The 16,268-nt window shown below is 41.3% G+C and overlaps 1 protein-coding gene across 3 annotated transcripts in view; it reads right to left on the minus strand.

Moving 5' to 3' along the window:
- Positions 1-16,268, minus strand: part of nbeab (neurobeachin b) — a 227,917-nt gene that overhangs the window by 110,214 nt on the left and 101,435 nt on the right. For all 3 annotated transcript variants that reach the window (XM_074680127.1, XM_074680125.1, XM_074680126.1), the window contains exons 14-26: positions 12,463-12,542; positions 10,575-10,637; positions 10,088-10,185; positions 9,547-9,639; positions 7,633-7,741; positions 7,450-7,531; positions 7,215-7,338; positions 6,411-6,603; positions 4,117-5,091; positions 2,984-3,201; positions 2,572-2,725; positions 1,793-1,973; positions 576-700 (exon numbers count right to left, since the gene is read on the minus strand). In XM_074680127.1, coding sequence (XP_074536228.1) covers positions 576-700; positions 1,793-1,973; positions 2,572-2,725; positions 2,984-3,201; positions 4,117-5,091; positions 6,411-6,603; positions 7,215-7,338; positions 7,450-7,531; positions 7,633-7,741; positions 9,547-9,639; positions 10,088-10,185; positions 10,575-10,637; positions 12,463-12,542 — 2,495 coding nt within the window. The remainder of the gene's footprint in view (positions 1-575; positions 701-1,792; positions 1,974-2,571; positions 2,726-2,983; positions 3,202-4,116; positions 5,092-6,410; positions 6,604-7,214; positions 7,339-7,449; positions 7,532-7,632; positions 7,742-9,546; positions 9,640-10,087; positions 10,186-10,574; positions 10,638-12,462; positions 12,543-16,268) is intronic.

Genomic DNA, 16,268 nt, shown 5'->3' on the forward strand with positions numbered 1-16,268 from the left:
TTAACCTCAATACATATGAAAAAAAAAATCATTTTAGTTAGATATCCTCTGTCCTCTTTTTAGAAAAATACTTCTCCATTTCAGACCCAAATATTTTTTCTAGATCATCAGTATCTCTTCATATTTTAACCCTTTGGACTTTTAACACTTTGGGCTATTTTCCCTCTTTTTCTTTTTCTTTATCTTTTATTATTGTTTGGATTGTTCATCACTTTATTTTAAAACTATCAGTCAAGATATATAAAACACAATTGTAAGTATAACAAAAAAGGATCACAAAAAATCAGATTTAAAGGAAGACATGAATGCTTGATAAAAAGATACATGACATTAAAACCAAAGCCCCTGTAAATGAGGCCTGCACTTAAACCTTGAGGCCAGCAGCACTCACATCTTCATCATCTAATACTTTGATAAAAACACAGATAGGAGAATAAATTTAATGTACGAGAGCTGACAAGATGTCACTCCTCAGGTTTCATTGTAAAATGTGGTTAAAGTGTGTCTAAAGTAAAATGCATTGTGTGGATCAGATGTTTAACAAGGCGCACCAGAGTGATGACATCACATCCTACCTTGCTGGCAGTTGCAGCATTTATCAGGATTTCCTGAGTCTTGTTGTTGAGAACGGAGGACTTATTTCCCCTGTCCCTGTGTCTCTGCCTGCATTCAAGACAGCTCCTAACAGCCACACAGCACACTGCACACACAAATGCACACACACACACACACACACACACACACACACACACACACACACACGCACACACACACACACACGCACACGCACACTCACACACACACACACACACACACACACACACACACACACACACACACACACACACACATACACACACATACACTGAAGCTCTCATTTCAGACTCAAATGGAAATTAAATGTCTATAACATGCATGGCCTCCTTTAAACTAATCAGTGTTCTCTGATGACTATTTGTTCCAGGCTGCCGGGACACAGAGCAGGAGTAAAATCAGCAGCCAGACTGATTTCACACTGAGCTTGTGATGAGAAATTGCAAGTTTGCAACAGGGACACTGTGAAGTCTGAAGGCTATTTTCCATCCCCCTGAGCACAACTTGGAGTCAACAATCTAGCAAACACAGGCTTGTACACACATACAAACCCAGAGGCGCTAACAGATATAGACACTGACACATTTTCACAGTCACACACAAAAAAGACACAAATACTCCTTTTATTTAGTCATGATACGTCTAAAAAATATTTAAAATGTCATTAAAGTACAAAACTAAAAGTCATTTCATGTAACTTTAAATCCTAAACGATTCTGAACTCGGCTAAAATCTAATTTGCATAAAATGTTTTCATCAAATCTCGACTTTGTACACACACACACACACAAGGGCAGAGAGGACATAAAGGAGTCCTATGAGACACTCCAATGACAGACACAAAAGGCTACCATTTGCAAAGAGTACATGACTGAACTGCAAATGTTTCCCTCTCTTCTTATGAATTCCAAAATGATGCTCCTTTCTTTTTCCTCTGCTTATAGCTGCAGTAAAACCCTGCACATTTTCCAATTTAGTAAACAATTAGCTGAGGACTCTCAAATTAATTAGCTTAGCTGATCAAACAGAGGATTTTCAGGGATTAGAAGAATTATTAGTCTGTGTGAGGAGAATACTGTCATGGCATTTTGCAGCTCATCAATTTTCCAGTGACTCCAAGAAGCCCACATAAAGATACTGTAATTGTTTCTCCTCCCCCTCTGCACACACTCACATTTAAACATGACATTCAACTTACCAAGTCGGAGGCACTGACGCATCAGGCCACCTGAGGACATGTTCTTCTCAGCCTCAATCTCACTGAAGTTGAGTGAGCTGGAGAACACCAGCACATCTACCATTACCATGAGACGGGACAGGAAAGTGATGGCCGTCTCCGAGGACATGCCCTGCGTGGCTTCGATGTTGTCCAACTCGGTCTTGCACAAAATGCAAAAGAGACAAGTCAAATTAAACAGAATTGCACATGTGGTGTAATCAGAGACAATCATCAGATTAAAACAAACAAATCAAGCCAGACACTTTTTTGTCAGCCCTCTTCTCTTGTGTTTTAAATTACAAAAGGTTTTAAGCATGAATCATTTAGGAAGATACAATCAGGACCAGTTATTTCAACAGTGTTATGTAGAAATATGTATGAATCTGTGTTTTGAGAAGCAATATTTAGAGTCCATGAATAATGACCTCTCTACAGATTTGCACAGACAAAAAATAAACATAAGAAATTAATTAAAATCAATTCCAGCGCAAGCCTTCAAAATAAATCTGATCATCGCAGTGAATTGATAAAAGGCAATTTGAAAGACACAGAGGGGGGTTAATTACAAACATATGAAATCGTACCAAGCTAATGCAGTCAGCATTAATTGTAGCAGAGCGAAGCTGAGCACATAAAGTCTAATTTCCCACAGGACTTATTGTTATGCAGTAAACAACCAGCGACCACAGGCTGAGCAGTGATACTAAACCGCCACTAGATGGCGGCATCACCTTTCAGTGAGGGTAAGGTTTACTTACAGAGGGAGACGTGGCTGCTGAGAGAAGAGGTAGGATCCCTCCACAAGCGATAATGATGTTGTCCACCATTTGTGAGATAAGGTGGATGGTGTTGTGGACAAAAATGATATTCTCATTACTGTTAACGAAGTCCATGACAGATTTGGTGGAGTGGCTGCAGGGAGGAGGTAAAAAAATCTGATTTACCACCGGCACAAGAATTCTTCATATTATGACAGTTTCAGGTTTATTAATGCAAATTAAAGTGTAAAAAATGCATTATTAAACTGTGAATTTCCCCATTTCTGTCTCAAAACAGTCATAAAATTAAACCACAGCCCTGATATGAAAAGGTAATTTGATGCAGATCAAAGAGCTATGTTCACCGCTCTGTTTTTCTCATAAGACTATAAAGCACTCCACACACACACACCTCCTCCAGACATGGACGTCACTCTCCAGAGCAAACAGCAGGTCAGTGAGCAGTCTCTGATGCATGGCTGACCATTTGAACTCTGGGATGCGAAACATGGTGGTGCGTGGGCCGGGGCTGAACTGACGTCGCTGTTCCTCCGTCATGGGTGTCCCCCTGAAACCCAAGTCCACACGGATGTCCCTCTCTGTCTGAGTGGCTGGGCGGCCCTGCTGACTCTGAAAGGAGACCAATTAATCAGAAAGACTTTCATCATCAGATACTGTTTACAGGCCAGATTCTAATCCTTTTTATTCAGAGACAATCAATAGTGCACCCCCTAATGAGATATATGATGCTACTGCTGTCTGATTCTGTATAAATGATGAATTGCAAGATGAAAGGGAGTCCTTAAATAACCTCTCCTGCCTGTGGGCAGAGAAAAATACAACAGGCTTGATGCAAGCTCTAAACATATGATGAATGAGTCAGCAAGGTGTAAAAAAAGACTGTTTGGGAAGCAGCAGCAATGAATTGAACATGAGCAATTATGCAACAGCAGTGAAAGGTTTAAAATTAAAATCTGCCTCCCACCAGCTCTCCATCAGTGACCCAGTCTAGGCTAAAGAGCCCGACCTCTGAGAAAGAGCACAGCTCATATGAGAGGAAGGGAAAAATGAACCAATCCCAGACGGCCACTACAGAGTAATACTTTGTCTATTTCTGCCCTCCTGTTGGCTGATTCCTCCATTTCGGCAGCCCACTTTTCTGAGTCTCTGAGGGATATTGCCCAATGTGCACCAGGCCATCCTGTCCCCATTACATGCGGGGTTGGGACAGAGAATGATCCCTGTGGGTCTGTTAATATAGAAATGTTCACCAAAGGCCAACACATCCTGACAGTGGCAAATGGCCTCCCTGCCTGCTTTCGAATCTTTGACCCTGAGGCTGCCATGTTTCAACAATTCTGCTCATCTTCTGTTGCATTTCCCTCTGGCTAAGCTTTCCTGTTGACAGAGGCTTGTGAAATCAGAGGATCTGTAATATCTATTTGATAAGAAAGCACGGGGAGCCAAGTCAAATGTATTCCACTATGTCAGTACCACAGGACAGCTCAGTTTGCATGAATCAATAACATTTAGCTTCAGACTGACCTGTGTGGTAGCCGTCGTCTGTATCCTCCTCATCTCCTTGTCTTTACCATCATCTGCTCTCTCCACGTCAGAGCTGTTGCCTGTAACATCTGCTGCACTGCTGCTCCTAACAGTTGAGGGGTCTCCTTCAGATGAGGCTGCAGCTGTGACCTCACTGATCTCTAAGCTTTTAGAAGAGACCTCTGTCTCCCCCATGGAGCTGATGCCCTCCAAGCCTGCCTGCAGTTCAAACTCATCCTTCTCAAGGATGCTCGGTAGAGACCCGAGCTCAGAGCTGCCCGTCATGTGGGCGAGCAGGCCCAGATCATCACTGGTGTTAGTGTGAAGAGGAGTATCTGGGCTCGGCAGGACCAGAGGCTCAGCTGGACTCAGATCAGGAAGCAACTTGTCTGCCACATTGCTGAACAGGAAGTTGTTGCTGTTAGAAATGCTGTCTTTGTCATCATCCAGAGTAATGAGAGGTGGTGCATTCTGGTCATCCATGCCCTTGGGCAGCAGCACACTGTTGACATTACTGTTGAGGTTTTTCACTGCAGCACAGTAAACGTTATCCAACAGGGAATCCACCTCCACCAGAGCTCCGTTCTGTGATACTCCAAAAGTTTCAGAGGACAAATCCATGTCATCTATCTTCACTTCTGTAGCCTCTACCTTTTCAGCCTTGATGTCCACCAGAAGGTCATGAACATCCACTCTGACTCCATCTATTGAGGAGTCCATTCCGCCCCCAGACCCCTTGACTTCAGCCAGAAGGTTGCGTGGGTCTGCACTCTCATAGTCTTTCTCACTTTCAGGGGTCTGGGAGTTATCGTCCATTTCTCTGATCTCAACGGCTCCCTTTATGGTGGACTGAGCAGACAGGCCGGAGATGGTGCTGACCAAACCCTTCTTCCCTTTCTTGATGTTCTCCTCCTCTTGACGCTGGTATTCTTCATACATCTTAGCCAAGTACTCTTTGTGAGCCTCATATGTCACCTGTAATGAAACGGACAGGGGGGAAATGTTGGAAATAAATTAGTGATGTTAGAAGCAAGCAGCAACCTCCAGTTTGAAAAATATGGGGCCAATGCACAAGTGCTAAATTGTTCATTGTGTGTCCGAGGCGGGCTGTAGAAAGACCAGAAACCACATATACACCAAGCCAAAATAGCAGACTTTTACAGCACTAAAAATGTATTTAGAGCCTGGTTCAAAAAACAGCATGGGTCTGACACCCTTATTTTTTTTAAGTTACTTTTTGGGGGGCTTTTCATGCCTTTAATCAGAGAGGATAGGTCAGTGGATAGAGATGGAAACAGGGTGAGAGTGGGGAATGACGTGCGGGAAACAGGCCGCAGACCAGACCCAAACCCAGGCCACTTGCTCAAGGGAGAACCTCATGGGGCGCGGCCTAGACCGCAAGGCCATCTGCGCCCCCTGAAACTAATTTATTTGTTGGCAAGCATTGTACAGGGAATGGGAAATGTTTTTTTTCCAACTCAGTGGTCAAGAGGGTTTTAAGATCATGAGTTTGCCCAACCAGAGCTGCAGCTCACATGACTGACATGTCTGACACCTGTAGTTGCTACTTGTTGTAGGCTCAAAGCCCTCCTTTTGAGTCAGCAATATGGCCCCTGAACACAAAAGGTGTCATTACTCTGTATCAGAAACAGATGGGTGACATCACAGAGACTACATCCATATATTATACAGTCTATGGTTGGAAGCTGTTTGGAGGGTTCAAAGCCTCTCGGTCTAAAAAACAGGAAGCTGACAGGTAGCCTCATAGTATACTGTATAAGTCCTACTTCAAGATTTTTCAGAAAAGGAGAAAAAATACTTTTTAAGGTTTATATATAACTATAATCAATTGTTATAATACTATATTTATGTATTTCTACTACTTATATAATTATAATCAGTTTATCCTACATTTCATTGACTATGGTAATGACGCAATGACGCTAATGCAATACTTTAATTTTTACACTTGCATTATTTATAATGACCAGCAGGGGGCCACTCTCCTTTTTTCTGCAAAAAAAGCCAAATCAGATTATGTTGAAGTCAATGATTAATTGGCCCCAAAACACGCTTCAAATAACATTTCAGCAAACATTGTTTATGGTATCATTCACTAGTCTTCAATTTTTTCACCACAGCGTGTTGTTTATTTTGTTAAGATCCACAAATTAAAACACTGACTAAAACACAGCAATAGACAAAACACAAACCTTCATGCCTTCGATAGTTAGTTCATAAACCAGTGGGTTACATCACTGTGGATACATCCACAGTCCATAAACCAAACTCACCTTTGAGTGGGCTATAGAGAGTGTGTCCACCCAAACACGCCATCCTCCCCACTCATACTTGATGGCGTGGTAGAGAAGAATACGGAAAATATTGTAAACCATCTCAGAGATCTTCTGCTCCTCTGAGGTTTTGGGATTGATGTAGCCCAGAGAGAACATCCAGTCTTGCCACACAGAGCACTGAAGCAGACACCTGCAACACAAAAATGACGATCAATAAATGAAAATGTTATGTTTGTCATTTGATACGTTTAAATGAGTTGATTATTCTTCTTTAACGTCTTTTGTAATAGAAAAAAGATACAGGTTATAGTTTGCATTTGAATATTCAAATTGAAACATAAACTTCTTCAGCTATTTGTTTATTCAGTAGTGGAATCTCACAAAACTAAAGGACAGAGGACATCAAAAAGGAGTGGACAGCGTAAATCAATTAAGTGGATTTGTTTTTTGATAAAACAGATTCACTTTACAAGAAACTTCCTGCCTTTTAATTCTGGGTTAACCATGCTGTTGATCCAGGTCAGTGATTTCTTAAGATTTAATTGCAATATGGCTTTAAACAAATGTGTACGCAACAGCAGGAGAGATTGGCAGAGAAAGTGTAAAAGAGGGAGACAGACAGAAAGCTGAATTAAGCCACTGTCGAAACGCATTAGAACATGTGCACAAGTAAAGATGATTTAACACTAGTATGAGCCTATTTAACATGATTTTAGGAGGACACTGAGCTTTTATCCATTTCTTTGATGTATTAATCTGCAGGATAATTGAAGGAGCAGGTAAAGCAAAAGTTGAGCTCACCGTCTGTTCTCTCGGCTGTTGCTGAACAGTTTGATCATGTCTGAGAGGAAGAGCCGCCGAACCTCCATCAGCTCTGTGCTGGCGGTTGAACCTTTCAATATGGTAGCTACTACTTTAAGAATCACTGAGGTCACATGCACACAAAGACAACAGCATCAGTGTTGTGTTAAAATCACACAAGAACAGAGTACTTTCAAAGAGAAAAATACACGAATGTGACCAGAACTGGACTTACTTGGGTTCTGAATCTTGACTGTGGAGTCAGGCTCAGGATGGGGTTTATGAACTACCTGTGTGCACACCTGCTCAGTCAGAATCTAATGTGGGAAGCAGGGGGAACACATCAGTCATATATCCAGTACGGAAAGACCAAAGGTGCTTTTGTACTGTGACATGTGAGAGTAAAATGCTTTGTTACCTCATACAGAGTGTTGTAGGTCGTCACGGTCACAGTGTTGGTGTGTAGCATGAGTCTCTCCCCAAGGAGAGTGAAGAGGCTGTGCGTGTGCATGATCTCCACTTTCCTCCTGTGGATGAACACACAATCGCACACACAGACACACAGACACACAGACACACAGACACACAGACACACACACACACACACACACACACACACACACACACACACACACACACACACACACACACACACACACACACACACACACACACACACACACACACACACACAAACACACACAGATGTGACGGTAAAGTGCCTTGTTTAGAGCTGCCTAAGCCACTGAAGGATCAGTGAGTACCGTCTGCTTCCTTCCTTATTCTCACCTACAGGGAGCCTGGCTCTGGAGACAAGTGTCAGGAAGTGCCTGCTGTCATAAATTGGGGAATTTTGTTGGAGGTTTGTAGGATAACGAAGTTAGTCTGTCACTAGGCATAGCTCCAAGAAACATCTGTGTACCACAGGTGAACGGGCTGAACAGAAACAAACTGATTCTGCAAAGAGCACGAGAACTGCTGTCACAATGTTAAAGCGGAGCTCCTTCCATGGCCTCCAGATGAGTTTTTCGAATAAGTCGACATTTTTTGTGTGTGTGTTTTGCAGAGGCTAGCAAATTGGACACTTAGGGAGGAGAGGAGCATTTCTCTCAACTGTTAAAATATGGAAATGTGGGAGAAAAGGGCAGAGTGATGATGCATAGCAAGCAGAGGAAGAATTTGTGCAAGTCAAAGAAAACGTCTGAAAAAGGGGAAAAATGAAAAGCTGGATCCAGACCTTTTCTCAAAAGCTTTCATGTGTGTAAACACAGATAGAGTCACTCCCATTTTCCTGAAGGTAGCTTAAACCACCATCTCAGACAGTATAAGTATAAGGGCTCTCCTTTTAAAACATGAAAATTGGATTTGTGCTTTTAAATGAGCAGAAATCAAATATAGAGTAATAAAATGGATAAGTTATTCACACAGCAGGAGGTACAGTTAGTCCCTACAACTAAAAGCTTCAAATCTAATGTCAGTGAGGGTTTATCTTTTAGTTTTTGGAAAGAGTCCTGGAAGTAACAGACAGAAACCTGAACAGAGCAGGCAGCTATTCCACTTTTATGACCCCAATAATATTAACCGGCAAAACAAACCTGAAGATGGCTTATTTTAAAATTGTTAGACTTATTAACCCCTGCAGATCCAACATGATCAAACATCAATGAACTAATGACTTTAAAATGAGGGATTTAATCATTAAAGAGTAATAACATCAGCAAATAATTCAAGCCACATGTTTAATTCTTTATGAGTGAATCCCATGGTGAACGAAAAAGGAGCTTTAAAATGTATGAAAGATATTAAGCTAGGAGTGAAAGGCAAGCTTTCACGAAACCCTCATGTCTCTTGAGTATTTAGGACTTGTTCTCGCACCTGGGGCAGCCTAGATTTGCACTCAGCGGGCACCAGTTAACACCACAGCAGCTGGTGCCAAGCCGTTCTGAGAGGCAAAACCCCCTCATCTCCTCCATCCATCCATCCCTGCATCCTGCATTTTGAATGAAAGCCTCCTCACCCATAGGCCGCCTGTCCTTCTTTAAAAAATGTGCAGCTCATGGATGATATGCTGACATCCTAGAGGGTAGTTTATTATTGATTTCACCCAGGGGGGATGGTAACTTAGAGATTTCTTGTCAATTTCTTATGAAGTAAAAAATGTTATGGTACAGAAGGTAGATATTCAGGTGCTCCTTGTTTGCAAAGCTGGCATTGAGTCAAAAGATTTTTGGCTCTTGTAAATATTTTCAGGGGAGAAGAATGAACAGATGAGCCCCTACTTATGGATTTTTTGTTTAAATCTGCTAAACAGCTATTGGAGTGTGATACTTACTTGTGGCCTAAATGCTTGAGGAAGTACCCGAGGACTTTGAGGGATTGTACTCGAATGCTTTCACTCTTCGAGGCCATCAGCTTGTAGATTACCCTGGAATAGACACAAGCAGCAAGAGCTGGCAACAGCACACTGTGTTGACAGAATACATATATCCCTGTTGATGAAAAGGCTCTGCACTGGTTAGCTGACAACCACTTTCCTGCAGAGAGAATTTACATTAGGATTAAATGAAAGCCCTAATGAAAGCAGCAGTCTTCCCACAATGATTTCTTGGAACTCACAAGGAGTGCATTTATATTTTATAGGATCACATGGGACGGACTTGATCATCTGTGTCATTTTGTGAAATCAATATGTTAATCTTGTTACTTTTCCATGCATAGTTTTTTTTTCCTCTCTTGCCTTGTAAATTATTCATACATCTCATAGGCACAGAGCAGCAGCACAAGTGTTGGGCGCTCAGGTTTATTTTGTGAAATCACCTCTTCATTTTGTGCCCGAGCAGCCAAGGGATTGTGTCTCCCCCTGAAGGGCTTACCGTATTCCATTTCTCTGGTCAAAAGCAGGGATCATAGAGGCTGGATGCTCAGACATGAGAGCTACCACCAACTGCAATACGTCATGCAGATTCTCATCCTGCAGATGAACCAGGAGAGAAAGAGACAATGAGGCAGAGAAAATCAAAACCAGAGCCATTGAAGAAGAAGAATACATTCTTTGTTCTCTCTAAGACTCTGTTACTGCAACTACAGCAAAGACATTATGTATGAGCCTGGCTGTTGTCTCAGCTGCTGTTTCACATACACCTGGTCCACTGTTTCAGCTGACAAGGGGGGTAGAGGGAGGGGTGTACTAATCAAAATGATTCATCTCCCCTGGCTGGTTAGTTTAAGTGCTGGAAAAATAAACTTCTCTCAGACTAGAAACTCTTAAGATGAAATGTGACCTTGAAGCATTGTGCAGAATAATGGCACACTAACACACTGAGTGGATTCACTTAAGAGTAGGGACAGACTCTCGTGTACCTCGTGCATTGTTAACAAATAGTTCAGGATGCTCTGCAGCTCATCCTCCTTCACACCTCGGTCCTAAAAGTATGCAAAAATAGGAAAACAGATCATAAATTAAACAATGGTCCCAGCAAATAATTAGATGAGGGTCACTGAATGACAAATATCAAAATATTTTCCATTTTGTTACTGTGGGTGGAAGAAATTACTGGAGGAGAAACAGTGAGTGTTTCGACCTCCACACCTTAGGGGAGCAATTGATGCAGCTGTCTGGAGAATTGAAGTTTCTACAACAAAATAGACTGAACAGATAAGTTTTGTTTGCCCAAGGCTTGGTAAAAACATGTAAACGGTAAGCTTGTTTTTTGTCTAGCAATGAAATGTCTCTTATTTCCTTCATTTCCTGTGAAGCCTGTTACACCACAAATACATTATCGGCCAAAATTATTAAAACAGATCTGAAAATGTTGACTTTTTTTGCCTCCAAATCATCATCACGAGACATGCAGGTGGTTGCTCTGTGCACAACAAACATCAGATGAAGTAAGTCTGACTGTTTTTCTCTACTTTTAACTCTGATATTCAGTTTGTGCACTTTTTGCAGTAGTTACAGCAGCACATGTCTCTGACATAAAGTTAATATTTTCCATGAGAACTTCAACATAAATGTTAGTCCATGCCTTGTGCAATTCAAGTCAAAGTCTTTCCTTTAAATTTTCAATAGATCTTTCCACTTAATTTTCCAACTCACCCAAATTTGCTGAGATCAACACTTAAGGAGTTCAGTCTATCATTTTCAGTGTTATTTTTTTAAGGGAAATAACTTAAATCTCCTTGTGATAGCTTTATTTAATGTTATATAGAGCATACTGATGACTTTGTTGATATTTAATTATTTAATTATTATTATATTATATTTAATTCATTTTATTGGTACTTTATAGGTCAATTCAACCTAAACAACTGAAACCTCTTAACCCTGTAAAACCTGACCCATCAAAAAACTAGGCAGAAAATTTTAATTTGATGGAAAACAACATGCTTATTAACCCTTTAAATAAAACCCACAATGAAAGCATTGCCATATCATGTTGTTAATGATATATTTTTGTATTACATTTGATAAATTAAGCAGTTTTGGCAACTATTTTCGTAAGGTCTTTAGTATTCCTTCAGTACAGAAAATGCTTATTTTAAAGAATGAAACTATTTCAAAGAAGGAAACTTTTAATCATGTTGATTAAATGGAGGTCTTTGAAACTCATGTATAAAATACAAAATGTTCTGTAATACAGGGTTAAATATGCCAAGTGTTCAAATATTTTTTGCCACTGTTTTAAATATATATCTTTAAAGATAGCCCTCTATACTTAATTGTACTTTGTTTAATGTATTATAAAGTCTAGAACTGTAATAATTTCAGAACTGATTAGAGTATGAAAGCAGATTTCCAGTATCACAGCAGAACAACAAAACACACCTGTCATACACATCCACAGCTCACAGTCAGATTGATATTCAGTAAGCCAACAGGGAATCAATTCTGATTAACTGGAGCAAAGAGGAGGATCAATTTGTCTCATTTGTAAAGCTGGAAATAACAAATGTTTGGTATCTTTACCAGATAAATGACTTATCTGCTTAAATAGTTATCAGAACTGTAATTCATTAATTTTCCCTTGATTAATGAGTTCATTAAATGTGTCAGAGCACAACTGGTTTCCTTCCAAGCACATGCTTGTAGAAGGAATGAAATAAACAGCTCTGAATGTATTAAGGAGCAGACTGGCAGAATGTTTTTAAGGATAACGCAGAAAGAATTGACAATCTCCAGATTTCCTCTGCACAGCTCAAAATCAAACGGTGTGAGGGGCTGTGAGGCATGAAGACAGGTGGGATATACCTTCAGGATGAGTTGCTTGAGGAAGAGAAGCATGAACGCCCGCAGAGAAATTATTTCTTTCTGGGTCGGCCGTGGACCATCTGTAGTGGGAGGGAGAGAGGGAGATAAGAACTATACCTGAGAGAGGAAATATTTTAACTGTCTTTTCTTTGCTATCCAATTCCTTCTCTATGTTGTAATGTTTTTATTCACTGTTTGTTTATTTTTCATGAATCCAAAATCCTTATTAATGCTCTTCAGATAGACAACAAATATTTCTCTTACAGATATCTTGCTTTTGCCTCTTCACATTCAGAAAAGCAAGGACAAATTCTCTCACAGTGTGTTCTGTACTTATTTACAGGATTCACCTTCGCAGAGAGATTGGCACACAGAGCCCATCTCCCACTAAGAATCTGCACATTAAAATGTAACAGAAACTCTTTATACACATAAGATGCTTTAAATTCAGGAAGGGTCATTCCGACTATTCAACCTAAAGGTTTTTATCATTCAAGCTGCATCCAAACTCAGAGTGTGCATCCAGGTCTTAGTCACAACATAGATCCCAGGCAGCAAAGCCCAAGGTCACCGCAGCCTCACTTCCCATCACACCGGCCAACATCTCATTAAAACTACCCAGAATGCCGCTGCCAACTTAAGGTCACTTTGGCACACAAGTAAGGATAATATTGCAATCCATCCCTGTCATGGAGCTCATTCACCATCTGATGACTCCAAACCCTGCCAGCCGGTGAATGTATGTCGTGCAAATAAAGAGGAATGACAGAATATGACAGATGTTATTGATTATCTGTCATATCGCAGAACTGCTGCTGCTCCTGCTGCTTCGGTTTGGCTGGCACAAGGATTAATTGTGACTCTGTCGGATCCTATTTGACACGCTGAGCTCTTTGTTTTTCAACCAAAAAAGGTGTTTGCTCATACACTGCATATTAACGCTGATGCAACAGGCTGATCAATACAAAGCAAAGCTGTTCAATCAGACACATCAGAAAATGCCGGATGTGGCATACATTACTGCACACAACAATACAAACATGAATCCTCTTAAGATTAGCAGCACTTTCATTCTAGCACAAAGGCTCTATTTTGGCTGTGAGAGCTGGCATGCATTCATTCACTTCTTATTCATTCCGTGCAGCCGGCCAGGTAGAAACACAGACAAAATCTTTCACTTTTGCAGAGGTGAAAGAAACTGGGCTCAACGCAACAACAACAACAACAGTCTTCCAGGGAGATTTTTGGTCAGTTTGCCAAACGTCTTTCTTCGTTTCCGAATCTGATAAACCCCTCAACCTCAGCCTCAACTGGACACATGTTCTTTTTGAATCCGGGACAGTGTAATGATGACAGATACAACAAAGGCAGACACCTGACCATCCTGCTGCTCCAACAGCAAGTCAGTGTAATCAATGATGAGGCTCCCTGAGGTTGCAGGAGGATGGCAAGTGCCCCTGCATCGTGGCACTGATTAATAGAGAGCGAGAGGAAAACCCAGCGCAGGGACTGAGCCTGACATGGAAGGGATGATAAGAACATTATTACGGCAGCTACTGCATCCAAGTTATTCACAACCAATTATGCTCAGCGGCAGCTCTGCACAGCTCCTGGTTCTCATTCACGTATTGCTTTACTTCCTGCATCCCAAGGGCACCAGGAGAAAGCATTTATTGAAAAACAATTTATGTCCATGTGATTAATGCAGGAATGCTTATTTCAGCTTATGACTGATGATAATAAAGTCACTGCATTTACAACCTAGTGTGGCCCATACACTCATGCCAGTGCTGAAACAGCGAACAGTGAATATATTTACATTTCTAGGAGGCTTTCAAATAAACAAAGGCTGACAAAACGCTTTAATGTAACAAACATTGTTAATAGCAGCAGCAATAATTGCCTTGCAGAATTCTTCTGAAGTTATAACTAATGCGAGTGTTGCCTGTTTTCTGTTTGAAGCATCTGCAGTGTGTCGACTTGAAACAGCACAGGCTCAACAATTCATAAAGTCACAGAGGGCAAACATGAAGGTGAATGACATAAAGAATAAACGTGGGAGGCCTCCATCACTCTCTCTGAACACCTTTTTTAATACATCCCATAACCTCCACTGGATTCCCCGGGTTATCTGTATCATTATTGTTTTTGTCACGACAAAGAGCATTTCAAGACACACCCAGCCAAGGTGGAAGCTCCACAATACATTAACAAAACATTATAAAAAAGCAGTGTATTTTTACACTTAAACTACAAAAACACATAGTATCACACTTTGAGATTAACCTTAAAAATCATTAACAGGGAGCAATCCACATTTTCTTTTGGGACATACACAAAAATCGAACCTACTATGAGTCTCAATCAGATCACTGAAGCACAGACATGTCTGTCTTTGATGATTTCTCCTGTGATGGGAATATTGGGCCAGCTCTGATAGGAGGCGGTGACTGGCCCAACAGCTCATTACTCATTATTCAGTAAAACAGAGGCAGAGACAGACACAAAGGAAGAGTGATAAAGATTGAGACAGATTATGCGCTGGCTTGTGGGTACATATGAGGAACGGGGTGTCTGTAAGTGCCTGCAGTGATTCTGTGTATAACTGAATGATACATGGCTTTAATTTGAAAGCACTTTGTATTAAGACCTGAGGAAGAAAACGGGAGGCACTTCCAGAAACAGAGCACAGAGGAGTAGCTGGAGGAGCTTGGTTTTAAATGTGTCCTGTGTATCGCTATAATTGAGCGCTTCATTATCTACTTGGCTCTCTCCTTCTTGGTGCGTGTCTTTGTTTGGTCATTTCTCAGTTTAGGAGGACAGAGAGAAAAACTGACCTGCCAAATCAAGCGTGGATCAATGGAAGTGGGTCCACTTTGAAAATTACCAACAGCAGGGCGGTAATCCATTTCAAGATATGCCCTCTTCAGAATTTCAGCTATTTCCCACTACAACCCCCCTTGAACAATGGGCGTATTTAAATGGGTTTGTGAAAATCTTGTTCTGTATTGTTGATCCAGAAGTCGTAACTATAACTCTTCAAGTGAAGAAATGTTTGCACTTTTAAAAATCGTACCCATAAGCATGGATGGTTGAATGTGTTCATCCTGCTTTTACAACACTTATGTTTACTAAATACTAAATGATGCTCTTCAGGCCCAGAAACAGAACGATACTTAATTGCTTTACTTCTGATTGGTACCACCTTGATGGCCCACAAATTCTATCAGTCCATATGCAGATTGCAACTTCTCACTGAGCACTGACAGGTCAACAAGCCTTCCTTGCTGGCACTGCCCCCTTTTAAAGGTGCAGATAATCATTTCAGTCCCAAAAATGCTACTTTCTCTGCAGAGTACCCATCCATCCATCAACCATTACTTATCCCGGATGGCTGGGGCAGCAATGTCATCAGTGAAGACCTACGAGTTCGATCTCCTGCCACTTCCACCAGCTCCTCTGGGGGATACCAAAGGTTTCCAGGCCAGCCAAGAGATATAATCTCTTCATCATGTCCTGAGTCTACCCCAGGGTCTCCTCGCAGATGGACATACCCAAAACACCTCCCCCAGGAAGGCATCCGAGAGGCATCCACACAAGATGACCAAACTACCTTATCTGGCTCTACTCGATGCGGAAGAGCAACCACTTTACTAAAAAGCCTCTCCGGGATGTCTGAGCTCCTATCTCTAAGGGTGAGCCCAGACACCCTGCAGAGAAAGCTCATGTCAGCCACTTGTACCCATGGTCTTGCTCTTTTAGCCACTACTCACAGCTTGTGACCATGGGTGAGGGTAAAAACGTAG

The sequence above is a fragment of the Halichoeres trimaculatus genome, unplaced genomic scaffold, assembly GCF_033239565.1.
Source record: "Halichoeres trimaculatus isolate MK-OKI-2021-1 unplaced genomic scaffold, fHalTri1.1 fHalTri1_scaffold_9, whole genome shotgun sequence".
In the NCBI taxonomy this organism is placed as follows: domain Eukaryota; kingdom Metazoa; phylum Chordata; class Actinopteri; order Labriformes; family Labridae; genus Halichoeres; species Halichoeres trimaculatus.